Source organism: Mandrillus leucophaeus, unplaced genomic scaffold (assembly GCF_000951045.1).
Source record: "Mandrillus leucophaeus isolate KB7577 unplaced genomic scaffold, Mleu.le_1.0 Scaffold4, whole genome shotgun sequence".
In the NCBI taxonomy this organism is placed as follows: Eukaryota; Metazoa; Chordata; class Mammalia; order Primates; family Cercopithecidae; genus Mandrillus; species Mandrillus leucophaeus.
The window spans coordinates 2,069,421-2,079,929 of record NW_012104253.1 but is presented as its reverse complement, the minus strand read 5'-3'; the positions used below and the strand labels follow the sequence as shown (position 1 = coordinate 2,079,929).

At 46.4% G+C, this 10,509-nt stretch overlaps 1 protein-coding gene across 1 annotated transcript in view; it reads left to right on the top strand.

Annotated features, from left to right (window-relative positions):
• The window catches only part of DYNC1H1 (dynein, cytoplasmic 1, heavy chain 1), a 100,611-nt gene that overhangs the window by 35,056 nt on the left and 55,046 nt on the right, over positions 1-10,509 (top strand). The window contains 9 exon segments of the mRNA XM_011991795.1: positions 1,804-1,969; positions 2,065-2,253; positions 2,345-2,539; positions 3,191-3,473; positions 4,319-4,419; positions 5,487-5,646; positions 7,156-7,399; positions 7,907-8,090; positions 8,362-8,574. Of these exon segments, the coding sequence (XP_011847185.1) occupies positions 1,804-1,969; positions 2,065-2,253; positions 2,345-2,539; positions 3,191-3,473; positions 4,319-4,419; positions 5,487-5,646; positions 7,156-7,399; positions 7,907-8,090; positions 8,362-8,574 (1,735 nt within the window).

Sequence of the window (10,509 nt, the reverse complement as noted above, 5' to 3'; positions counted from 1 at the left end):
CCTTGGTCAGGATCTCTTGCTCTTTCCCGTCATCTCCCCAGAGAGGTGGCCACAGCAGTGCTAAGCTGCACGGCGTGGGCAGTGCCTGCTCCGAGTCCCATGGTGGCACATGGCAGACTCTTAGGACAGACATCAGAAAGCTAGTCTTCCATCATGTTTTAGGATAGTTGCAGAATTTTAAAATATTTAAAGCCAGGTGTTTCTGTTTCTTTGTTTTTGCTGCAGCTCTGGGTTCTGTGTAATACCATCTCATGAATAACATTTCTCTCATCTCTGAAAGTGAATTTGCCTTTTGGAACATTTACTGAAAGCCATTGTAACTGGACCTAGAACCTCAGTTTCAGTTTAACAATCCACAACCCCCGAGAATGCACTGTATTGCTTTAGTGTAGATGAACTTTTAAAGTGACTGTCTTTCTTCAGATTACAGAGTTGGTTCACCAGAGAGACGTTACAAGGTCCTTGATCAAAAGCAAGATTGACAACGCCAAATCTTTTGAATGGCTCAGCCAGATGCGATTTTACTTTGACCCTAAGCAAACTGATGTGTTACAGCAGTTGTCAATTCAAATGGCAAATGCCAAATTTAACTATGGCTTTGAGTACCTGGGTGTTCAGGACAAACTGGTCCAGACCCCCCTCACTGACCGCTGCTATTTGACGATGACACAAGCCTTGGAGGCCAGGTTGGGGGGTTCCCCATTTGGTAAGTTCTTCCACAGATCTGGACAGATGGAATCATGTATTAAAATGTTTGAAGATAAAACTAATGATTTGAATGTACTTCTTTTTTTTTTTTTTTTTTTTTTTTTGAGATGGAGTCTCTGTCGCCCTGGCTGGAGTGCAGTGGCGTGATCTTGGCTCACTGCACGCTCTGCCTCCAGGTTCAAGAGACAGGTCTTGCTCTGTCACCCAGGATGGAGCACGTGGTGCAATCTCAGCTCACTGCAACCTCCTCCTACCAGGTTCAAGTGATTCTCTTGCCTCTGCTTCCTGAGTAGCTGGGATTACAGGTGCCCGCCACCACACCCAACTAATTTTTGTATTTTTAGTAGAGATGGGGTTTCGCCATGTTGGTCAGACTGGTCTAGAACTCCTGACTTCAGGTGATTTGCTCGCCTTGGCCTCCCAAAGTGCTGGGATTACAGGCATGAGCCACCATACCCAGCCTCTGACAGTTTTCTGAGTGGCATCTTTTCCTTTCAGAGTAGTTTGCTTAGGCTGAATTGGGCAGATTTTTTTAAAAATTGGTTAATAGGCTGGGCGTGGTGGCTCACACCTGTAATTTCAGCACTTTGGGAGGCAGATCACCTGAGGTCAGGATTTTAGGATCAGCCTGAACAACATGGTGAAACCCTGTCTCTACAAAAATACAAAAGTTAGCCAGGCATGATGGTGGCTGCCCGTAATCCCAGGTACTCGGGAGGCTGTGACCGGAGAATCGCTTGAATCCGGGAAGCAGAGGTTGTAGTGAGCCGAGATTGTGCCACTCCACTGCAGCCAGGGTGACAGAGCAAGACTCCGTCTCAAAAAAAAAAAAAAAGAGTTAATAAAGTAACTTACTAAGGCAGATGACATGCAATTCTTTGCATTCGTTGAATTCCTCTTACTTCAAGATCTTGTTAGGTAAGTGTGTATCTTTTGCCAAGGACTGGAAGAAATTTCGATGTGGTTTGAATTTGGGCTGGAGATTGCCACCACCAGCCACATCTTCTTTCCCTTCCTGCAGTTTGAAATTTTGCCTTGATTCACCTTATATGTGTATATCATATTTTAGCAACTTGAGTGTTATTTTAATTTTAGGTTCTATTTTGTGGGTGATGAAGATTTGCTTGAAATCATTGGAAACAGCAAGAATGTCGCTAAATTACAGAAACATTTCAAGAAGATGTTTGCTGGAGTTTCGAGCATCATCCTGAACGAGGATAACTCTGTTGTTTTGGGTATTTCATCTCGGGAAGGAGAGGAGGTAAATTTCTGTTTGTAACTTTTAAAACTTCTGTCACATTTTTGCACACCTCATTTAAAATTGTTATTTTAATTTTATTTCTTCACTTATTTCAGGTTCTGTTTAAAACTCCTGTGTCAATTACTGAGCATCCCAAAATCAACGAGTGGCTCACGCTGGTAGAGAAGGAGATGAGGGTCACCCTGGCCAAACTGCTTGCTGAGTCTGTTACGGAAGTTGAGATTTTTGGTAAAGCAACTTCAATTGACCCAAATACCTACATCACTTGGATTGATAAATACCAGGTAATCTATAGTAGAAGTGAGTGGGGTCATGGTGAAAACGCGGACCAATCTTTAAAATGATCTTTTGGGATCTTGTTCCTGTGTCTTTCAGGCCCAGCTTGTGGTTTTATCAGCCCAGATAGCCTGGTCTGAGAACGTGGAGACCGCACTGAGCAGCATGGGCGGAGGTGGAGACGCCGCGCCCTTGCACTCCGTGCTGAGCAATGTGGAGGTCACCCTCAATGTGTTAGCAGACTCTGTCCTCATGGAGCAGCCCCCACTCCGAAGGCGGAAGCTAGAACACTTGGTTAGTCTCGCACCAGACTCCTTCCTTACCAGTTAGACTCTTACACCCTCAACCATGCAGTTAAGTGGAAATCATGCTTGAAAAAGGTTTCAGATAGTATCAAGGAGAACAGTGGACGGTGTACGGATATCCTCTGAGGGTGGGCATTTGGCTCCCTGTCCCTATTGAAAGGTAATCTCAGGGGCATGCGGGGGTTACATGACATCACGGTAGAGAGGAAGGGATCAGCCTTGGTCAGGATCTCTTGCTCTTTCCCGTCATCTCCCCAGAGAGGTGGCCACAGCAGTGCTAAGCTGCACGGCGTGGGCAGTGCCTGCTCCGAGTCCCATGGTGGCACATGGCAGACTCTTAGGACAGACATCAGAAAGCTAGTCTTCCATCATGTTTTAGGATAGTTGCAGAATTTTAAAATATTTAAAGCCAGGTGTTTCTGTTTCTTTGTTTTTGCTGCAGCTCTGGGTTCTGTGTAATACCATCTCATGAATAACATTTCTCTCATCTCTGAAAGTGAATTTGCCTTTTGGAACATTTACTGAAAGCCATTGTAACTGGACCTAGAACCTCAGTTTCAGTTTAACAATCCACAACCCCCGAGAATGCACTGTATTGCTTTAGTGTAGATGAACTTTTAAAGTGACTGTCTTTCTTCAGATTACAGAGTTGGTTCACCAGAGAGACGTTACAAGGTCCTTGATCAAAAGCAAGATTGACAACGCCAAATCTTTTGAATGGCTCAGCCAGATGCGATTTTACTTTGACCCTAAGCAAACTGATGTGTTACAGCAGTTGTCAATTCAAATGGCAAATGCCAAATTTAACTATGGCTTTGAGTACCTGGGTGTTCAGGACAAACTGGTCCAGACCCCCCTCACTGACCGCTGCTATTTGACGATGACACAAGCCTTGGAGGCCAGGTTGGGGGGTTCCCCATTTGGTAAGTTCTTCCACAGATCTGGACAGATGGAATCATGTATTAAAATGTTTGAAGATAAAACTAATGATTTGAATGTACTTCTTTTTTTTTTTTTTTTTTTGAGATGGAGTCTCTGTCGCCCTGGCTGGAGTGCAGTGGCGTGATCTTGGCTCACTGCACGCTCTGCCTCCAGGTTCAAGCCATTCTGCCTCAGTCTCCTGAGTAGCTGGGATAGCAGGCACGCGCCATCACTCCAGGCTGATTTTTGTATTTTTAGTAGAGATAGGGTTTCACCATGTTGGCCAGGCTGGTCTCGAACTCCTGACCTGGTGACCCACTCACCTCAGCCTCCCAAAGTGCTGGGATTACAGGCGTGAACCACCACACTCGGCCTGAATGTACTACTTAATTATGTGGTGTGTACATTCTAAAATCTTAGATTTGTTTGCATTTATTACTACTTTGATTTTTTTTTTTGAGACGGAGTCTTGCTCTGTCACCCAGGCTGGAGTGCACTGGTGCAACCTTGGCTCACTGCAACCTCCGCCTCCCGGGTTCAAGCGATCTCCTGCCTCAGTCTCCCGAGTAGCTGAGACTATGGGCGTCCACCACCAAGCCCGACTAATTTTTGTATTATTAGTAGAGATGGAGTTTCACCGTGTTAGCCAGGCTGATCTCGAACTTCTGACCTCAGGCAATCCGCCCGCCTCGGCCTCCCAAAGTGCTGGGATTACAGGCGTGAGCCACCGCACCTGGCCACTACTTGGATTTTTTAAATGAGTTGCTTTTTATAGTTATTTTAAAGCTAAAGATATGTTTTCAGTTAGGTAATGAACTCAAGCATTCTGTTGCTTTTCTTTAAACAGGACCTGCTGGAACTGGGAAAACAGAGTCTGTCAAAGCTCTTGGCCATCAGCTTGGACGGTTTGTTTTAGTTTTCAACTGTGATGAAACCTTTGATTTCCAGGTGAGACGCTTTATGGGATCCACCTAAAATCTAATGCCCTGCGGGGATTGTTTGGGGAATATCAAGCTCGTACCTGTGAAAGCCATTTAGTTGCAGCTCAGCATGGTTTGTATGGCCTCCTGAGCCCTGTAGTAGCGATAGGTGTTATTTTGAAGTGTTTGAGGTGTCCAGCATACATGCTTTGAAGTTGACTTTAGTTTCATGTTTTCAAAGTTAGATTTTTAGTGTAATATTTTTGTAAAATGTCGGTTTTTTGAAGACATTTTTAGTGCCTGTGTCTTGGAATTAGCACATGTTATGGAGGAGGTTTATCTTTATTCGACAAAAAGTGATAGAATAAAAACAGTAGCTTTGTCATTGAGATTTTATTGGCACAGAAGGAAAGAAGGTATTATACTTTTCATCTGTCATGATAATGGCTATTGTTCATGAAGTAGCTGCTGTGTGTGGGCACTGGGCCCCTCACCTGAGATGTGACTCTAATTTATCCTTCACAACCACCATGGGAGGTAGGTAGTAGTATTCCCATTTCAAAGATGGGGAGATATGCGTTTCAAAAAGATGTGACTTGCCCAAGGCCAAACAGATCGTCAGAGTCAGGATTTGAGCCCCATGAAGCCAGCACTGAGGCAGGTGGTATGGGAGTCTGCTCAGGCCACCATATCCAAGCAGCACAGGCTGTGTGGCTTAACAATAGAAATGTATTTCCTCACAGTTCTGGAGGCTGGGGAGTCCGAGATCAAGGTGCCAATGGGGTTCAGTTCCTAGTGAGGGCCCTCTTCCTGGCTTGCAGATGGCTGTTTTGTCCCCACAAAGCCTTTCCTCGGAATACAAGCATGGAGAGTATTCTGATTCCTCTTCCTCTTCTTATAAGGGCACCAGTCCCATGGATAAGCGGCCCAACCCTCATGGCCTCATTTAACCTTAGTACATCCTTACATGCTCTTTTGCTAAAGACAAACCCACTAGGGTAAGGGCATCAACATACTAATTTGTGGCAAGGGAGAGGGGGAGACAATTTAGGGCACAGCAGGTGGTTTTAGCTTCTTTCTTCCTCTCCTTTCCAGGCAATGGGCCGGATCTTTGTGGGCCTTTGCCAGGTGGGTGCTTGGGGCTGCTTTGACGAGTTCAACCGCCTGGAGGAGCGGATGCTGTCAGCTGTGTCCCAGCAGGTGCAGTGCATACAGGAAGCACTGCGTGAACATTCCAGCCCCAACTACGACAAGAGTAAGACACCTCTTCTTCGAAGATTACTTAGAGAATGTAGAGAGAAATTCCCTTGTGAACTGATTTTTTACCTCTTGGATTAGAAATAGGAATTTAGCTCACAGGAACTCACTATTATAGGCAGTATAGTGAGCCGTGGTTAAAGACGAAAGGTAAGAAACCCAGGCCAGGTGTGGTGGCTCACGTGTGTAATCCTAGCACTTTGGGAGGCCAAGGCAAGCAGATCACTTGAGGTGAGGAGTTCAAGACCAGTCTGGCCAACATGGTGAAACCCGTCTCTACTGAAAATATAAAAATTAGCCTGGCGTGGTGGTGCACACCTATAATCCCAGCTACTCGGGAGGCTGAGGCAGGGAGAGTCCCTTGAACCCAGGAAACAGAGATTGTAGTGAACTGAGATCATGCCACTGCACTCCAGCCTGGGCCACAGAGCAAAACTGTTCCCCCCAAAAAACCCAGGACTGTTCTGCGTCACCGCTTTCAGTCCTTGTTCTAGGGCAGCAGCATAGAGGTTTCTATGTCCCAGGACAACCAAAAACCTGAGCAGTCCTTCCTCAGCCAGGCAGATGCCCCCGTGCTCCCTTACAGCTTGTGTGTGCCCTCCATGGCCTTTGCCACGGGATGAGTGTGTCCTCTGGTGTGGGCCCTCGGTGCCCCCTCTTCCTTCCCACATCGTCAGAGAGCCAGCCTCCCCAGCCACCTGTCTGGCCAGTGTTCTGCCGTCTGTCTTTGGAAACAAGCCCTTTATCACGATAGGAGCAGCTGTCAGAGAGGCCCCAGGGACCACTTCCCTTCCCGGTTCAACACAAAGGCCCAGCATACGGGTCAGGGAGGGTGGGATGCTGAAGGAGGCAAACATTTAGGTATTGGGTAGGTGTGAAATTCTGTCTTAGGTACACAGTGTAGCTTTTAATGTTTCCTTTTATTGCATAATAACAACTTGCCTTATGGAGAATTCCCCGGACCTCCTAAGTAAAACAAAAGGAGTGGGAAAGAAGAAAGCACAGCACTTGCCTTTGCGATCAGTGTTCTCTTAAGGCGAGAATACACTTTGTTCCTAAGTGGCTCAGAGGTGCTTGGAGGTTTGGGGTTCTTTTTATTTTGTCGATGCTAGGAACAGGTAATTCCCATGATCTAAGCCAGTCAGTGTCGCGGCATTTATTCCTTTTTATTTTTGCACATTTGTGGACTGCATCTGTATCTTGAGTTCTCTGTGACACTCAGTGTTGTGTTGCCCAAATAACATAGTGGTCTCTGCCTCTGGTGGCTTGACCTGGGACACGTGCACGTGAGGTGCATGGGAATGGGTCCACCTGGGCTGGGAGAGCGTGGCTGGTGGTCCCTGAAGAAAGGCCAGAGAGCAGCCCCCCAGGAAGCCTCTACTCCAGCTCCCGGGGAGAACGAGAGCTTTGTCTGTTGTTTTAGAGACATTTTAGAATGGGGTTTTTTGTTTGTTTGTTTGTTTGTTTTTTAACATTTCTAGCCTTAACACTGTCATCTCGTTCTCAGCCTCTGCCCCCATTACTTGTGAGCTGCTGAACAAACAAGTCAAGGTGAGCCCGGACATGGCCATCTTCATCACCATGAACCCTGGCTACGCGGGCCGGTCTAACCTTCCTGACAACTTGAAGAAGCTGTTCCGGAGCCTGGCAATGACCAAGCCCGACCGGCAGTTAATCGCCCAGGTCATGCTGTACTCACAGGGCTTCCGCACTGCTGAAGTGCTTGCCAACAAAATCGTCCCATTTTTTAAGTAAGTAGCCTAGAATTCTTCATAATCATATTTCTTACATGTGATAAATGTGCCCATTTAACCTTAAAATTTTTTTTTTTTTTTTTTTTTTTGAGACGGAGTCTTGCTCTGTCGCCCAGGCTGGGGTGCATTGGCATGATCTCAGCTCACTGCAAGCTCCTCTGCCTCCTGGGTTTACGCCATTCTCCTGCCTCAGCCTCCCGAGTAGCTGGGACTACAGGCGCCTGCCACCTCGCCCGGCTAGTTTTTTGTATTTTTTAGTAGAGACGGGGTTTCACCATGTTAGCCAGGATGGTCTCGATCTCCTGACCTCGTGATCCGCCCGTCTCGGCCTCCCAAAGTGCTGGGATTACAGGCTTGAGCCACCGCGCCCAGCCAACCTTACAATTTTTATGTGTAATGATGGTACGTCTTTCAAAATATCCATCTCTGATTTCTTGACACTTGACCCTATTATTGTTTAAAGTATACTGCTTTTAAAGAAAGCCTTTTATTCTTCTTATCTAGACTATGCGATGAGCAGCTATCTTCCCAAAGCCATTATGACTTTGGTCTTCGGGCTTTGAAGAGTGTGCTGGTGAGTGCAGGCAATGTGAAGAGAGAGAGAATCCAGAAGATAAAGAGGGAGAAAGAGGAACGAGGGGAAGCAGTTGATGAAGGAGAAATTGCTGAAAATCTCCCTGAACAAGAGGTTCGTTTTGATCATTCAAACCTTATACATTATTTAAATTTACCTTTTTAACATTTAAGCCATGACTTGTGGGTTCTTCTTGTGGTTCACATGTCTTGGGATGACTGGAATCGACTGGAATGTTGGCCCAGTGAGTTGAGTGCACGAATGTGGGCGAGTGATGGTCGCACCCTTTGTTCACCAACAGTTACCGATCACGCATCTCCTGGGGATGCAGCGGGCGGCACTTAAGCCGTGCTCCACTGCTCACAGCCCAGCCCTCTCCCCGTAGATTCTGATACAGAGCGTCTGTGAGACGATGGTGCCGAAGCTGGTGGCAGAGGACATCCCGCTGCTCTTCAGCCTCCTGTCGGACGTGTTCCCTGGAGTCCAGTATCACAGGGGTGAGATGACTGCCCTTCGAGAAGAGCTGAAGAAAGTGTGTCAGGAGATGTATTTGACATATGGAGATGGAGAAGAAGTTGGTGGAATGTGGGTTGAAAAGGTAACTCGGATTGTTTCCTTGACCACTGCCCTCACAGACCCTGCTGGCCTTAGTGTCCAGTAATGACAACCATGGGCCCTTTGATGAAACTGTCCACAGAGGCTGTGGAGGTGCATAATATGCTTTATGAAGATTTGCCCAAGGCCTATTTGAATTTTTTGTTGTTGTTGTTTAAATGAAGAGGAAACAATACTTAACCTGAAAATTTTACACGATACAGTTCGATTTCTGAAAATGCTAAGTGCATGACTATTTTGGAAAGTTGTTTATGCTGGTAAAAATTCTGCTTACAAGACTTTCCAGTGCCAGAGATGAACAGCCTAAATTGCTGATCAGTAAGTAGTTTACATTCTGTATTGGCTTCTTTTCTTACTCTATGTGATTCATTTAAGAAAAAGTTTATTGTTTACACAAGCTGTGTGTGTTTAGCCTGAGAGACGCTGTACGGGATTGAACATACAGCTCATCCATTCAGTCTCTCGTCCTTGGCGGGATCTGATGTGTCCTTGTTGAGGCTGCTCGTTGGTGTCTTGTCCCACTGGCTCCAGCCTTCCTGACTTACTAAAGAACTCGCCAGTTTGGAAATGTTTGTTTTAGATGTGGCCTATGTAACATCTCTCCAGTTGGGGAGTTTCAGTACTTGCCTTTAAAAATCCATAGATAGCGCGGTGGCTCACGCCTGTAATCCCAGCACTGTGGGAGGCCAAGGCGGGCGGATCACGAGGTCAGGAGATCGAGACCATCCTGACTAACACGGTGAAACCCCGTCTCTACTAAAAATACAAAAAAATTAGCCGGGCATTGTGGCAGGTGCCTATAGTCCCAGCTACTTGGGAGGCTGAGGCAGGAGAATGGCGTGAACCCGGGAGGCGGAGCTTGCAGTGAGCCGAGATTGTGCCACTGCACTCCAGAATGGGCAACAGAGCAAGACTCCGTCTCAAAAAAAAAAAAAAAATCTTGATTTAGTCAGCAGCTGTTTTAAAATCCTTCCCTGACCAGGATCATCGACAGCGTGAGAGGCGAGCTGCAGAAGCGCCAGTGGATCGTCTTCGATGGCGATGTGGATCCAGAGTGGGTTGAGAACTTGAACTCAGTGCTGGATGACAACAAGCTCCTAACTCTGCCCAATGGAGAGCGCCTCAGTCTTCCACCCAATGTAAGTAGCCTTTTGTATGTCATCAACTGAATAATTCCTTTTGGCCAACTAAAATTCATACGCTAGCTAAGTGCAGATCTGGAGTCGTGGACCCAGATTCCGTGGAGTAGCGATCATTGTGTAAGTAATTTTCAAAGGCAGCATCTCAACTGCTAGATTTTTTTTTCCATTTCCATGGCTAGTGAGAAACATTTTAATAGGTTTTATTAATGGCTTTCTATCATTTATGGAATAAAAAGCACATTCTGTGATTGTCGGTTAACCTTGTATGGTGGGGTTGTCGTTAGGGTTTCTTAAGCTATTATACATCTAAAAAGTTGGGAAAATGAGAAATTTGGAATGGGGCTTTCTAGGCTGTCTCTTGGGAAATGAGTGCATGGTGCAGGTGCCTGACAACACCTACTGATCAATAAACACAGCCAGGCCCGGTGTAGATTTGCACTGAGTCAGACCCTGTTGTAGATGCTGAAAATACAGCAGTAAGAAAGCAAGAAGACAGGCCGGGCGTGGTGGCTCACGCCTGTAATCCACTTTGGGAGGCCGAGGCAGGCGAATTACGAGGTCAGGAGATCGAGACAATCCTGGCTAACATGATGAAACCCCGTCTCTACTAAAAATACAAAAAATTAGCTAGGCGTGGTGGCGCATGCCTATAATCCCAGCTACTTGGGAGGCTGAGACAGGAGAATCGCTTGAACCTGGGAGGCGGAGGTTGCAGTGAGCCGAGATCACACCATTGCGTTCAAGCCTGGGCAACAGGAGCGAAACTCCATCTCCAA